General features: G+C 45.3%; 1 protein-coding gene across 1 annotated transcript in view; it reads right to left on the reverse strand.

Moving 5' to 3' along the window:
- Nucleotides 1–3,859: 3,859 nt before the first annotated feature.
- Nucleotides 3,860–15,544, reverse strand: part of LOC126557487 (hemicentin-1-like) — a 52,014-nt gene continuing 40,329 nt past the window's right edge. Inside the window, exons 4-10 of the mRNA XM_050213280.1 lie at nucleotides 14,423–14,563; nucleotides 14,193–14,324; nucleotides 7,873–7,970; nucleotides 6,945–7,322; nucleotides 5,868–6,076; nucleotides 4,421–4,479; nucleotides 3,860–4,017 (exon numbers count right to left, since the gene is read on the reverse strand). Of these exons, the coding sequence (XP_050069237.1) occupies nucleotides 3,887–4,017; nucleotides 4,421–4,479; nucleotides 5,868–6,076; nucleotides 6,945–7,322; nucleotides 7,873–7,970; nucleotides 14,193–14,324; nucleotides 14,423–14,563 (1,148 nt within the window). The 3' untranslated portion in view covers nucleotides 3,860–3,886. The remainder of the gene's footprint in view (nucleotides 4,018–4,420; nucleotides 4,480–5,867; nucleotides 6,077–6,944; nucleotides 7,323–7,872; nucleotides 7,971–14,192; nucleotides 14,325–14,422; nucleotides 14,564–15,544) is intronic.

Here is a 15,544-nt window from a genome sequence, read left to right on the forward strand (position 1 = left end):
TGGTACTCCATTTGTCTAAACTGCTGGCTTTGGTTTTGCTAAACAGCTTGTTTGGACTTCCTGTTCCGGAATAGTTTCCCTGTTCCGTGCTTAGCAGATGGGCATTGTTTCCAACCACAAAAGTTCGTTCGTGAGTTGCTGCACCGATCGAAATATGGGACAAATGTAGCACATTCACGTGGGTATTTATATATATTTACAATGCCAGTGTAACGGGCGCACTCTGGTAAGAAACTCAAGACAGGCCTGTATAAACTCAGTCGTACGCGAAACAAAACGATACACCAATCCACTCTTCCTTCGTTTTCGCGCCACCTCTGCAGGAGGATGCAAACGAGCAAATACTTTACAAACAATGTTCCCACAAAACTGCTCAAAAAATAGCGTAGAACCGGGCTGGAAGTATGCCACGCTGCACTGCATCCGAAAACTTCCCGTAAAGAAACATTAGCTTTTCCTCGATGTAGCTGACGTTCGTGGATTGTGAATTGGGCATTCGAGTGATTGTGGTTGTTATGGGAGGAATACTCTAAATGAGTGTCTTTTTTTTCCTTCTAGGTTCTCTCGTCAGCAAACACGAACGATGATGATGCAGTCGATGATATTGCGCCTCTTATCACCATAGCGCAGAGATAAGCTTCCCTCAAGGTCTTGGTTTTCGACCAAGACTTTTACCAAGAATCCTACCGACCGGACGGCTTTTCACTCACAGACTTGGTGGTTTTCTCTGTGCAAAACAACTCGGGCAACGTTGGGCCAGCACGCTTAGGCATTGTTTTGTGGTTGAGCACAAATGAAAACGGGTGCGGATTAGAAGCTCTTGAATGAAGTTTTGTTCGGTTCCCGTTTTTCTGGCAATTCATGTTTTGTCCGTTTGTTTGCTTGCACGACTTGCTGAAGGTCACTCTTGGGAGCGGTTTGCCGGGTTGAATATTGGGTGAGAACTTTGGTGCTTGTTGAAGTTCCTGCCTTTTTCATCCTGCCTGCGTGCTCTAATCAATGTGGACCAAAACCCGTCTGCCAGGAGGTTTTCGAAGATAAACTTGCAGCAAGAAAGAAAACCGCAACCGGATCGGGCCACGTCGGAAGTCAATCCCGTTGGTTGTCTTGTGTCTTGGTTAAGCTGTAGAAAACAGCTCGGGTAAGGCCTGTTGCTTGAAAGCTTGATATGTGCGGCGGAGCTCAAGGACTTCCATATCTAGAAGAAAATGGGACGGGTTGCATGTTGCTATCAACCAATCCACCAACTTCATCAAACGACGGGTGGCAGGCGAAAAGTTTGCACCAACTTTAGCTCTCGCTTTCTTGCTTAGTGGAAAGAAACATGCATTTGTAAGTTGGGTCGTAAAGAAAGGTTGGAAAACTTTTGTGCTGCATGAGGCTTGGGATGGTTTTGTTTGACTTCCAGATGAAAGTGTGAGCTTACTGGGAAGAATTCATTAGGGACCTAAGCAGCGGTGCCAGCTGCTGACCAGCGTTGTTCGTCCTGCTGACCGAATTCTTTGCTTAATGTTGCTCTGTGGAAGTAAACGACTCTCACAGTTTAATTGAAAATGATTTTTGATACTAATATGATGTTTTCTGACAGCTATATAGAGAAATCAACACCTTTCGAAGAAGTATCCTTGGGGTGTGTTTAATCGATTTTTTTTTCTTTTTCCCTGCGCGGTCCAGTTACACTTGCCAGAATTGCAGCTTTAAAAACAACATTCGTTGCCGTTAGCACAGAAAAAAATTAGTGCACGAAAAAAAAAAGCTCGAGCTCGAATAATTTCTCTCCCGATTTGTTTTTACGACCCCAAATGCCGCACCATCATAAAGTTCCACATTTTCCACAATTACAACCGACTGACCGCCCTACCGCCGCTTTGGAATGGTATCGTTTCGGTATGGTTATTTCCTTGCAGCACGATAAAAGTAATGTCCACCAGTACCAGCTGGCATTGCACACCCTATCCAGCTGGTAAGGAATCCGATGTCCAGCTCGCACAGCTTCGTAAAAGGATGCAAACGTTTCCCTCCTGACTGCTTGGGGTTTGGTGCTTGCTCCTCAACAAAGGCGTATTGAGGTTCGTTTGAAAATTTAATTACAAAATCCAACGCTTCCAATCAGCGTGTGGTAGCAGCGGTAGGTAGGAATCGACGCTAGTGGAGTGCATATTTAAGCGAAGTATCGTTTTAGGACGTAAAGGCGCCCATTTCGGTTGCGGTGTCACCCACCCAATTCAATGCGGGGTTTTGTTGTGAAATAATTGCATTTTACACACCTTTAATTGCCCGGCCACTAAAATATGCTTCAAGCCGCTCGGGAGAGGGAGCTAGAGGGCACAGTAGGGCGCAGAACAGATATGACCTTTTCCATATTCATAAGCTCATAATGGGGTTTCATCCACAAACGAGTGTCGGAAGCTAGCTTTGGAAAGCATTTTAAATACATAATGGGTGACGTTATTACAATGCGCCGGGCTGTCATTCCACCCATCACCCCCCCTTCCCTTCGCTTTATTGAACAAGGATCATTCGCAAATGCTTAGGAATTATGTCGCCCATGTGACAATACTGGAATGCATCCCCTAATTGAACGCCGGAATGTATGCAATATTGACAGACTGACACATTGAATAGAGGCGCGTTACAGCGGCGTGTTTACTCATTGAACCGTGTAATAACGGCTGCACGAGCTAAAATAATTTAGTTTTTTTATTACATTCAAGTCGTAGATTTTTATAATCAGTTGTATTACTGTTCAGGCAACATTTAAGCATAGCAAAAAGGTTCCAAATTGACAGCTTCACCGGTGGACTAATGTTTCAATCGAAATAAAACCAGTGAAGCTCGTTCACCTTCGGGAAGCACAGGACACGCAAAACACAATGGAGTGTGATTTCAATTAAATTAATTTAATTTTTGCTCCTTACTTTTATTCTGCAGCTGCGGAAAAATGGCTCCGATTGTGAAGCTGTCTGTCCCTATTTTCCGCCTCCCAAAGTGTGCGCACAGCTCCTCACTTGAGGTTTTTGTTATTTTTGGGAGTGCTTTTTTGTGTTGAATTTTTCATCACTCCATACGAAACGCATTCGTTTCCCATCTTTTTTCTTCTCCTTTCAGTTTTCATTGTTCTTCCCTCGCCCAATCGGTACGGATTCGTCTCTGTGTGTGTGTGCGCGTTCCCTGTGGGGGTTAATGGTAATAAATTATGACCATCGTGCCGGCGCGCAACGACCGGTACAGTGACGGTGTGAGGTTGTGACCGCGATCGTCACCAACACGATCAGCAATGGGTATCATCATTGGCATCATCATCGTCGTCGTCGCGAGCGAGCGTAATTGCTGAAATTGCCATCTTCGTTCACGGTAGCCACGAGGTTTAATTTGAGTGGTTGTTTATTTTATCAGAGTAAATTAAATTTCATCAAAAAATATAGTCCTTCCAGCTTAATCAATTTCAAGTTGCGCTCAGGTTGTTGCTATGTGTATTTTTTTCTTCTTCACTTTGTTCATTGGCTTAAACTGGTATCGGTTGTGTGAGTTTTTTTTTGTGTGTTTTACTGCTACCTTCCTTAACTGTTCAGTATTTTCAGCTGTTTACCGTTCAGGCTGTTGCGTTTTGCGTTGGGTTCGATCCTTTTGCGTTACAAAAATAAATAAGCGCATTTTTACATTTATCAATACAAAACGGAGTAACCGTGCACGATGAAATTAGAGTAAACCTCACGTTCCTCCACAAAAAATGGAGCACTTTTTCGGCGCTCTTTTGCGATGATGTACATTAAAACTGATTCAGAATGTGTTAAGTTGATAACGTAACTTGGCTAAGGTTCTACAAAAATAAAACCTTTACTGCGCATTCTTGTCCTATGTACGTCAATTAGCGGAAGGGTCAACTTCAAAAGCTTACCAAACGGCAAACGGTGACGAGAAATAGGGCTCCCACCAGGCAACGGATTTCACTGGCAAATAGAACCGACGCCCTGGACGAGCTGTAGTGGGTGACACTCAGATCACGTATCTCGGTATCTGCAAAAGGGAAGAAGCAAACGGAGGTTGATCAACAGTTGTGCATGAATCAAATTTTAATGATTAAGAAAAGCCGCTGAAAAATGTAGATTGGCTTGTTTTTGTAGCTGATGTCACGTAAAATAGTGGTTGCTATTTTAAGAAAACGGTTGTTGAAGTGATGTGTTTACTGCCAGATACACACCAAGGTACAGATCAACAAACACTTGGCTCACGGTACACTGGTCGTAATCAAACTTGCTGAAGCATACAGTAAACACTTAAACCCCGTTTTTCGTTTGCTGGCGATATTTCGTCTTGGCTACTGCATTCCCAGAACCGTCTTCAGCGTTTGTTGGTTCTCACAAAGAGCTAGCGAATGGTGTGTATTGCTGCGCAGCAACAACTTACTCGATTCACTTACCTGTGTTTGACGTGGTGAACAGAAAGCTTTCGGAAAAGTCGCTCCAACCGTACCGGTTCCTATGTGGGATGTTGGGTGGGCGGCAGCGCACGTACCGGGATGCACCGAGCGATGGTTCGGATGTCCACCACAGACGACGGATGTGCCGAGCAGGAGTATTTTTTTTTTTCCGGGGATAATGATTTTAATCACGGCAGAAGCAATCGTTTCATCAGCGGCGAAAATAAAATGAAGAAAGGAAAAGACAGAAGAATCCGTGAATCCCGGGGTGGATGAGTTGATTAAAATAAATTTAATTTAAATTTCAATTTAAGAGCATGTCAACCCGAACGCTCCGAACAGTGTCGCACCCGGGGTTGATCCGCTTAAGCGGTACGACCGAAGGCCTCTCTGTCTCGTGAGGGTTAAGCAACGGCAAGCCTTCTTAACGGTAAGATGGATGCAGAGAACGAATAGCTAGAATGCGCATCTGCATCCAATCCGACCGGAGCACACACACGAATGAGAGAACGATGAGCACACACACAAGACGCAATGTTTGCCATCGATCAAAGTCCCTCAGGGGCGTGATGCCATTATTAAAAATCGATTAGAAGCAATCAATTTTATTCACATGAAGAACATCCAATCTTTGCAAGCAAGCTTTGGCCCCGGGACAGCGTAAGAAGATTAGCATCTTTGTGTGGGTGAGTGTATTTCTGCAATGCATGTCACATGCTCGGACACAAAATGATGCCCCGCAGCTTAAGAAGTTAATACGAAACCTACGCTACGAAGCAAAAAAAAAAAAAAAACGCCCGATATCAATACTGGAGGTGCTTTTCCGGGCTTCGGGACAGATGTGAACGAATTGTTTCCCCAAAGCTTACTGTTTTCCTGTATGACAAGATTGGATTTTCTGTTTGATGAATTTTTAGCTCCCACCAGAGGGTCTACCATTCTACGGAGGCTTAATATAGACGGGATCATTGGCTCCCGTTGTTTCCAGGTTAGGTGACTTCGAGTGTTCAATTCTTTAGCTGCTGTTTTTTTTTTTCAGTCACTCCATTCAGTCTGCTTTCTACATTGGAAAAGGCGAACTTTAAAATTCGTCCACTGCAGCAAAGAGTTGTCCCGAAGAAAGAGACTCGTTTTCGGGATGGTATGGCTGAAAGCAGAAACCATTAATTTTGTCCCAATATCGAGCAAAGTTCCCACCCGCTGTGGATCATGCTTTGCACGAATCGGATTATAAAAGCCAAAGCTTCAAATCATGCCTCCACCTTTACTTGGGCGGAGAGTCACAATGCAAGAGAGACAGACGGCACCGGGGTTTTCTTCTTAGCCGAACGAAGCAGGACACTAGTCTCTGAAGCACGTGAGCCAAGAGGATTTCCGAATGGTAGTAGTGTCCCGAAGGAGCGCCATCGGGGTCTAGAAATCTGGATGATCACTCATCAATAATTACCTGGATTGAACTCGTGCCTCGTACTGCTGGTCCGGCTCGAGGCCCCGTATCAGGTAGCTCATGCCCTGGGTGTAGTGGTGTGAGTAAGGAAAGGCCGGCAGCACAATGTCCCGCCAGTCCGTCTTGGACCACTTGTGGTGCAGATTGTGGTAGCCATTGTTGTACGAGTAGCTATCGTACGAGTTGATTTTCCGGTTGTAGTCTAGCATCTGCTGAGCATAAAGGTGGCGTTATTGAGAACAGTGTATGTGAGTGGGGGATTTTTTTGTTGTTGTTGTTGTTCATGTCCGTTGGTAGTCATTCCATTTTTGCAGCACACGACGAGACCACAACGTGCAGAAATGACATCGTTTTTGGATTGGTATTCCGTGTACAAATTGTGGGATTTAATGGTGGAAGATGAAGGTTGTCATGGTGTGGTGAATGGGGGGTTTTTTTTTTGGTGTATGAGTATTGTTGTACACGGTTTCCACGGTTGGTGTGGGTGCCAGCGCGTGCAGCAAATTTCCATTCGATTCGGTACCACCGAAACCACCGAGAATGATGTTGGTCGTACACGTTCCGCAGCAGCAGCAGTTCCGGTTTCGTTCCAGCATTACAGGTTCCAGCAGCAGCAGCAAGATCCCCCGAATGATGAATGTGACACACACAATGGAGCACCGAGAACGAGAAAACGAATGAACCAGATGGGATTGAATTAATTCTTCCACCTCCATGTCTTTGTTGCTTGCGAGACGAACACCGACTCCGAAGCGTCGGAGGATAGAGGATAGAAAATGGGCACCGGTGATGGGCCTACGGAAAATGACATCTTCAATAAAAGCGTGAAACAAATTTGACCCGTACCATTTCCATGAGCCTGCACTCATGGTGGTGGAAGAAGTAAGGAACTCAATCCGATAACGATTGGAAAGCAAATTGAACTGACGTTTATGATGACAGTATGATTGAATTTGACAGCTTCAAACTACTTAGAACAGTGAAAACCGCCCGAAGGTAGGCCATCTTGTGTGCTTGGATTGATCGATTTCGATCCGTCAAACTAAAACTGCTGGTGCAGAAAGTTTTCGTACGTACATTATCACCCGCGTAGCTGTGATGCATTTTCCGACTATCGAGAAAGATGCCATCGTGCGTTTGCAGCGTATCACCGTCCACCTGCCGGTAGTACAGCTTAAACTCTTCGATCGGTGAGTGTGAGTCGACGATCCAGGAAATGTTGTACTTGTCCTTCCACTGGCTGTTCGGGACGGATCGGAAGACGGCCGTTTTCGGTTTGCCCGTCAGTGTAACCGTTTTGCGCGTCTTGCCCAGCTGGTTGTCGGCGATGCACGAGTAGTTGCCAAAGTCCTGCGGGTGTACCTTGCGGATGATGAGCGTGTGGCGGGCGCCACGGTTCTCGATCACGTGCCGTTCCGTTTGGTCGATCTGCATCGTGTCCTTGTGCCACAGTACCTTCAGCGTGGTAGAAAGCACGTGAGTGCATGAGAGTGTGGCGATGATGTGATAGGAGTCGAGATAGTGTGAGAAGGAGAGAGAGAGAGAGAGAGAGAGAAAAAGAGAGAAAGAGATAGCAAAGAAAGGCAGTGGAAGAAGAAGAGTTGGAAAAAGTAAAAATAGTAAAAACAGTTGTTTAGCTAGCGTTATAGAGCTTCTATCAAAAGCGGCAAAGCAAGAGCCTAAGGTTAACTGAAGTTCAAATGAAAATAATAAACTCCAAGATGGGGAAGAAAAAACTAGATTCGATCGTAGCATCACGACTTCTTTATCCTGATGGTATGCTTATGTTTTACCTCTAGCAAGTAAACAACTATAAAAAGCTTCTTTTTTCCGTAGCATAAATGAAAGGAAACCATAAATCCAAACGATAAGCGCTAATGCCTAAAACCGTGTAAGCTAGTTAACGGAAAACAAGCACCATTGCTAAGAAACTATAAAAAAAAATGAGAAAAAGCGAGCGTTTAAGCACTTAGCGACGCAATGAACTGCACGGAAAACTACTTACTTCCGGCTGAGATTCACCGTGCACGATACACACAAGCATCGCTTCCTGGCCCTCGCCCGAGTACACGATCGGGTTCTCGACGCTTATCTCTGGTGGATCTGAAAGCAAAGAGGTGTAAAAAAGGTAAGGAACGACATCAAAAGACCATTGAAAGGACGCCCTGTTATTCAATCACCAGTTTTGTTGTGAAGTTGATCCACAGAAAACTGCCGAGTAAACAAACATGTGAGTCCGCATATTAGGGCCTTGAAACCATTTTCATTCATTTTATGGAGCATTAAGCGGCTGTTTTATGTAGTGTTTTGTTTCCGTGGTGTTTTCTACCGCTACTCAAATACCGAAAACTCTATTCACACGCTCCAAAAGTAATACCGCAAACAGTTGGAGTAAGAAAATTGAATTTAATGCACGAAAATGCAAATGGCTGTTGAAGGACGGTACGAAGTACTGGAGTACGATAAGAAACTAAAATTTGTTGGGATTAGAGGGAGCGCTAGTGGTGGTAGGGGGGAGGAATCGGAGAAAGCGAGGAAACAATCAACCTTACCACTGGTGTATAATTAAATTAATTCTAAACTTCGAATGTACTGCACTTCAGCATCGGCTCTGGTGCTTGTGGGCATTGCGTACTTCAAATTCAAACGTACCTCCGTGCCGCCGTTTGGTCAGAAGTTTTCCCGGAAGTTCGTGCGGCAATACCGGGCAAAGTGGCATCATCAGGAAGTCAAATGTCAAATGACGCCGCACCGTACCTTCCCTGTGCACTTTCCCCGCACTGCAGGGGTTTCATCGTCGGTTTTGCGTCGGGGAAATACGAACCATCTCGTGGCTAATTGGCCGAAACTAAAACTCCTGACTGGACGGAACAGGACAAAACCGCAAGCGTAAACGGGCTGCGGGGGAGTGTTAGTTGCCTATTAACAGACGGTGGCTAATGCTCGTAAAAGTTTCCCACCTCCCTGGCAACCGGCTACCATCCCACATGGGGGGGTCTGGTGTAGGTTTTCACAATGAGCGTGGTCAATAAGTTTCGCCCGTGGGTATGTTCACATGTTCGACATGTAGGCGCGTCCAGCTCGACACTCTCTCACTGAATTCACTCCAAAAGTTCACAAACACATAAACACACAGAATAAAAAAAGGAAAATCGAGTGTTTTGTTTTTCACCATGCTTAAGACCATGGTGGGGGGCAGTATAGTTTCCACACTGCGTGCAATGAGTGATGTCGGGTCGCCCGCTCGCCCGTTCGTGAGTAATATGAATAGGAAATAGCATAATTTTATGCTTCACCATAAAGGTAATAGACTTGTTCTCGACTTTCTGCGCCCATTTTCCACCAATCGTCTTATGTTTGTGTTTGGTTTTGTTCCTTTAAATTCATATCTTTCCCCACAGCAGCAGCAGCAGCAGCAGCAATGGTTGTGTGGTTATGTGATTATAATATTGTGCGAGGAGAGTAAAACCTCGGAACATCGTAAATTCTTTTGCGGAGCAAAGAACCAACACAAAAAAGCGTATTATAATTAGAGAGCACGTTAAGCTAACAGGAAGTGCGTGGTAGGGTGAAATAAAGACGCCGCTTTTCTGACGAATGGTGAGGTTTTCCCCTTTTCTTTCGCGCGGATGCTTTAAAGGGCAAGAAAAAAGGGTTCGCGTTTCAAATGGCCGGATGTTGAAGCCATGTTGGATCAATGCCAAGCGTGAATGAATTTTTTGTTTGTATGCGTGTGGTCGTTTTGTTCACTGAGAGCTAAGTCCGGTATCATAAATTTAGTTTTATTCCCTAAAACAAAACCTAAACTGGACGAAAAGTCAAGTGGGCGCGTTTGGATGTAGGTTGAATAAATGTTAATTTTATTTGAATAGGAAGCGATTTGTACGGTTGGATTAAAATAAGGGCGAGCAAATAAGGCGTTGGTGTTTGTATGCTGTTATTAAATACTGACTTTAGGTTCAGTTTAAAGTGCCTTTTGTTTAAATTTAAGCGTACGTACCGCTGTAAAGTTAATAACAGGCGAATAGAAAGGCTCTGTATCAAAGGTTATGACATTGTTTCTATATCGGATCGATCGAGGATTTGCACAACCAACAAAAGGGAAGTAATTTAGAAGGGATTTTGTTGCTCACAGGAATATCAGGAATGTATAGAATTCTAGCTGAACGAAAAATCATTTCGGTCGCTCGTCGGAACACAATGCAAGCGCTAATTTTCACACGCACGAGCTGCACGTCGACCACACTGCATCACTGACTCACACATTGCATTTTGCCTTGCCCATCCTCTCACTCACCTCATGCATATATTCATCAACATTGTATGCAAATGAGAGGAATCAGTTAAGAAAGCACCACCTCCCCAACACATGCAGACGTGCGAGAAATCTATGTTCGAAAGTAATTGAGACTCTGCCGAATAAATCCCCAACTTTCGGTTGACTGGCACAATATGTCCACCCTCACGGGTGTGAACGGTAACTGTCGAAAGTTTTTCCTCCATTTGCACTCGTTTGCAGAGCGACTGGGAAAGCGATTCTTATCTTAATTGCTAATCGCTGTGAACCCATCATCACACTACCGGTGAGGTGGTTGAAGGCGCTTGAGTCCCACCGGGGGTTGCGTCGGATCGTTCAACAGAATCGTGGAATCATGGCAGTGAAATAATAAAATGTGAATAAAATAAAACGCTTACTCACGCACACCAGGAATGGGACAATGACGTCGATGCTGCGTGATAAGGACTCGTTTTGCGGGTGCGCCAAAACGAATGTCCCTGGTTCCCCTCAAGCAGGCTGCCTGCCGACAGCCAGGCTCCCACGATACACTTCTTATGGTACGCTGGCGTGTAAATGCACAACATACGGTGTGAGGTGGAAAAGTAAGGCGACCAGTAGCAGCTGTCACTCGGATTTTAGGCGCTTAATTTTACGCTTGTGCTATAATTCAAATCTACACCTGCGTTCCCGGTGGGGGAGTCTAGGATGATTGCGTTTGACAGGCCGGGCGCGTAAGTACACTGGCAACGAAAACAAACCACAAACGAAGGTCACATCAGAAAAACTTCCCAATTCTTTCTTCGCTTGGTTTGGTTCGATATTCCAAGGGTGGTTGGAGGTGCAGGGAAAAGCCAATTCCCAAAGGAACTGCGAAATTGCTGTCTTTTCACCTTGACGCAGTTAAATGGTAGGCTCTCGTTGTCGGGGCCCGGGTGCTGAGAGTGAGTAAAGTCTATTTTCACAAGCTCGATTTCACACAAAAATTGCTTCGTAAACAGGAATGCTTTGCAGGGTAACCATGCGAGAGAATAGAAGAGAGGGAGAGGGAGCTCGAGAGGACAGAAAGAATCTTGGAAAAAACCTCAAACATACCACCATACCGCGGAAGAGGCCACGGGAGGAAGTCAAAATAAACGACTCGCCAGCACGGAAAGGCCATAAAAATTACAATTATTTGTTGTTTCATCATGAAAATCGCATTTCACCTCTCGGTATTGAGCGAAAAAAATGCTAACCAACAGCTCGGACAACGCTCGCCAAACTCGCACACATAGAAAAAAAAACCCTCCAGCTGGCACTGCTGACGTGAGCGTGATTCGAATGAATGTTATGCAGTTTTGCAGAGGCGCAAGTAAGTTCCGACGCCATTCATTAGACGTGTCTGGCAGGGCGTAAAATAAGCGAAAGCACAAAAATGCAGAAGTTGAGTACGATTTCCCACCCACCCCCAGCGAGCTTTGGGAGCTCCCATGAGATAGCTTTAAGAGAGGGAAGGAATAAAAATGACCCCACATGAACGAACCCGACAAGGGTTAAAATGTTGGATGATTATCATCCCGTTCCCTTTTTTGAATCGGTACGTGCCATCGTAATCTGTCATCATGTGGCTTCCAAGTCCCATCTTCCCGACCCCCAAACCTTCAGGCACTTGCCTAAACATTTCACTGGCTCGGGTCTCTTATGTGCACAACCTCCTGCTGGAGGTACTGGAGGTCAGTTGAAATTCCAATTTATTTTCACCTTATTTATCTTCGACACCGCACCGTTTGGCACGTTGCGATTTCGTTCTCTTTTTTTCGCTCTCTATTTTATCCTTTAACCATCCATTCCTAGTTTGTCCACCCTTTTCTGGTTTAGATGGTCATTTTCATGACTTTCCGCCTATTCAACGGCCAGTCTGTAGTCTGAGCGCCGGCTCACGTGTGCGTGTAAGATTTTCGTTTTTTTTCCGACTTTGCATCACGTCCCGCCCGTGGGCAGGGGAAAAAGGGTTTGGCGAGACGGGATCTGCATAGGGGAGGGGGGGAGGGGGGGTAGGGGAGAGAATTTCGACCTCATCTATCGCTAGGCTAGAAGTCACGGACGTTCGGTTCGTGTGACCAGAGCCCATTCTCGGTGCTTGGATTTTGAGCAGCACCCTTGGGAATGGAATCTCATTTATCACGAATGCTTTTCCGCACCTTCTGGTCGAGCGTTCGTGCTGGAACGTTGGTTGCAGCGTTTGGCACTGGGACGTCCCCCAATGTCACGGGGGAGCAAAAATAATGAAAGGGTTTTATCAACGGGTGCGCTGTGTTTGGTGAGGCCTGATTATGTGATAAATGCACGGTTTGTTCCGAAACGGGGTCCCCTTTTCGCTTGGGATAGCAATTTCCATCGTGGAAAAGGATCGGAAACAAAAGGAGAGAGGGAGAGAGGGAGATGGAGGACGGAAATTGGTGGGCAAGTTGGGAGCATTTGCATATGCAGATTAATACGGAACTTCATACCTGCAGTCGATGATGCTTATGAGCTCCAGACTGTTCTATCCGGACGTTTGTTAGGCTCTCTGGATCTTTGCCCACCAAACAAGGGCTGATTTGTACCAGTATCCAGTCCCGTGTCTTAACCCGTTTCCGAAACCCCACATGAAAGTCGGACAGTCTACGACTCTACCAACTTACTCGCTCGCAGGAGCAAATCGCAACAAAATATGGGTAAAAAACAAAGCGAGCAGGACATTAAAATTCTGACAATTTTTCGCACGCAACACGCCACGCTGTTGGACCGTCTGTCAAGTAAGTGTGATACGTGCGCGATTACAACCGGAGAAGGTATGACTTTAACGAGCATGTTGTGTTTTTGCTTGTGGAGTATGTACTTTAAGACATGGTTTCCTTTCCGGCAAGGGACCCAAACAGCAAGAAGGAGGATTTTTTCTTTGTACAAAATTGGTGAGAATCATATTGTTTTCCGGTTATTTAAAATTTCAATGAATAGTCGGACATGAATCCTTTTCAAACTGTGATCCACTCCTTCTTCTCCTTGACTCAAAAACCTACCTCACGACGGCCATTTAATGACTAACTACACTTGCAGATATTACGTAGTTTAGATAATAAGTCCCCCACCACGGGGAAACGGATCGAGCAGGATTTGAAACCCAGTTCGGGCGTGTTAACTCATGCCCCGTCGCTCAAAATGATCTACTAGAAATGGTATTTTTATTTTTGACTCTTCTAGCAGAAAGGATGAACGTTTTGGTTAAAAGTTGTGTGACCCACAGCACACTATCGACCAAAAACCCGCTTCTACGAAACAAAGTAATAAAGGTAAACTTTTCTACCAGCATCAGGCAGGCAAGGCACCGAGACACGACCCCGGCCACTAGTTTTGGCTGGTCAGATCGTAACGTCCCGTGATGAGTCAACGGTTTGCGTTGTTGAACCTGTACCGACAAGGTGACAATGGTATTAAAAGTTACCACAAACTCTGCCTTGTTAGACGGTGTGTGGAATATTGTTCGCAGGAGAGAAAGAACGAGGGACAAAAATACGTTCCACGCTATCGAACCCAGGGCTGATGGTGACGTCCACCAAACCATGATGAGATTGCTTTGCGGTACGACCGAATCGGATGAGTAGTTCTGAGTATTTGATGAGTTATTCTATGCACTGGCGTGACCTGAGACAGTTGAGTGGGAGTTTTTTTTCCTATAGTTAGGGTTAGTGAAGGTTGCCAGCGGTAATCGAAATGATGATGCTGTCACTAACAATGTTTGGGTGCAGAAAAGCTTAAAGTGATAATGTAGGCAATGAGCTACTTGGGGGATATTTTTGTTGATGAAATTAAAGCTGCATCAGTTGGCGTTTTTGTGTGGTTTCCTTGTCCTTCTTTTATTCAGCAAACCAGTCAGAAATGTTTGTCAAATCTTTACTTCGAGCACGATCAACATGTTGTGGAATCGGAATGTCACCGATTTAGATTTTAATTTTTAATTTGGAAATATCCTTCGAAATACTATTTTTTAATGTAACTTAAGCTACCAATAAACATGAAATACTCACAGAGCACATGCAGAATGATTTGACTCGTAGCCACCTGTCCGACACCATTGTTTGCGGTACAGATGTACGTTCCACCCTTATGCCGGTCCATGTTTTCGATGACGTACACGGGATTGGTGAACTGTTCCTCGCCTGCGGTTGTTCAGATTTGCGCAAACCGGAAAGAAAAGCAAAACAAGCACCATCGAGATTGGGGATGAAAGAAAAACAATAAACGGGAAAGGCCTTACCGTTGGGCAGCAGATTGTTTTTCCGGGTCCAGGTAATGTTGGGCATCGGGTTACCGGTGGCGGAACATTCGAGCCGTACCGGTGAACCCTTCCGGACCTGCAGATGACCGCCGGATGTGACGTGCGTAATTTTGGGTGGAACTGAAACGATTGCAAGAGAAGAAAAGGGGCACAAATGATCAGGAATGCTTGTTTCGGGATAGAAGAAAAAGTAGAGTAAAAAACAATCTAAGCAAAATGTGTAAGACTAGAGCAATCAAATTTGAACCAAGAATTTCCCAAGGTCAGGGTGAAAGTTTTGTGGCATGTTTCATCTTTGATCGAACGCACAATCCTTCCCCAAACTGGCAACGTTTGGTGCGACCGGTGTGCCTAAATACGCGGAATGTTCATCCCTTTCTCCCACAAGCGCCCCAGGTTTCCCACCATCAGTCCCGAAAGTGGAAATCAATTAAAGTGTAATTAAATTAAGAGTTGAATAAATTTGCTTCCTTCCTGCTGCGGGTCCCCGTTGCCATTGATCGTGTCTGCAGCGTTAAATACGAGGTCCATCGAGGCGGGTGAAAACATTTACATCATTCGACAAATACGGCGGCAAACGGAAATGGGAGGCTCGGCCGCTAGGAGCGGTCTTGGTAATGCGGAAAAGCACTAGGAGGGTGGAGGGGAGTCAAAAAGCGCGTAATTTCCTTCCATCGGCCGGTCGACTTTTCATTTCCTGGTGGTGCCATACCACTTGACTTGAGTTTTCAAGTAATTAATTTCAAATTAAAGTGTGCTTGGGTTTATTGCACGACGAAAGAAGGGGAGGGAGGGGATATCGGTTGCCGGGAGGAAAGCAGGGTGGATGCTGGATGGGGAAAAACAACACACTAACATTAACAAGGAAGGAGGGTCATCGAAAGCTTTCAAAGGCTTTGTCGAACGGTTGGTGTTGGTTGGCCCGGGTTTTTCTAGCGACGAAGTGAAGCGACACGAATTGCCCCCGTTTGACTCGGAATGTGTAAGCTGGCAAAGTGATTTTTTCTTCCGCATTTCTGGCGACCATGTTTTTGTGAAATGAGCGGCGTTAGATCCCCCGATCTTTCCTTCGCTTGAACTATTTTTGCAACCAGTTTTCGG

This window comes from Anopheles maculipalpis, chromosome 2RL (genome assembly GCF_943734695.1).
Source record: "Anopheles maculipalpis chromosome 2RL, idAnoMacuDA_375_x, whole genome shotgun sequence".
NCBI classification, from domain to species: Eukaryota; Metazoa; Arthropoda; class Insecta; order Diptera; family Culicidae; genus Anopheles; species Anopheles maculipalpis.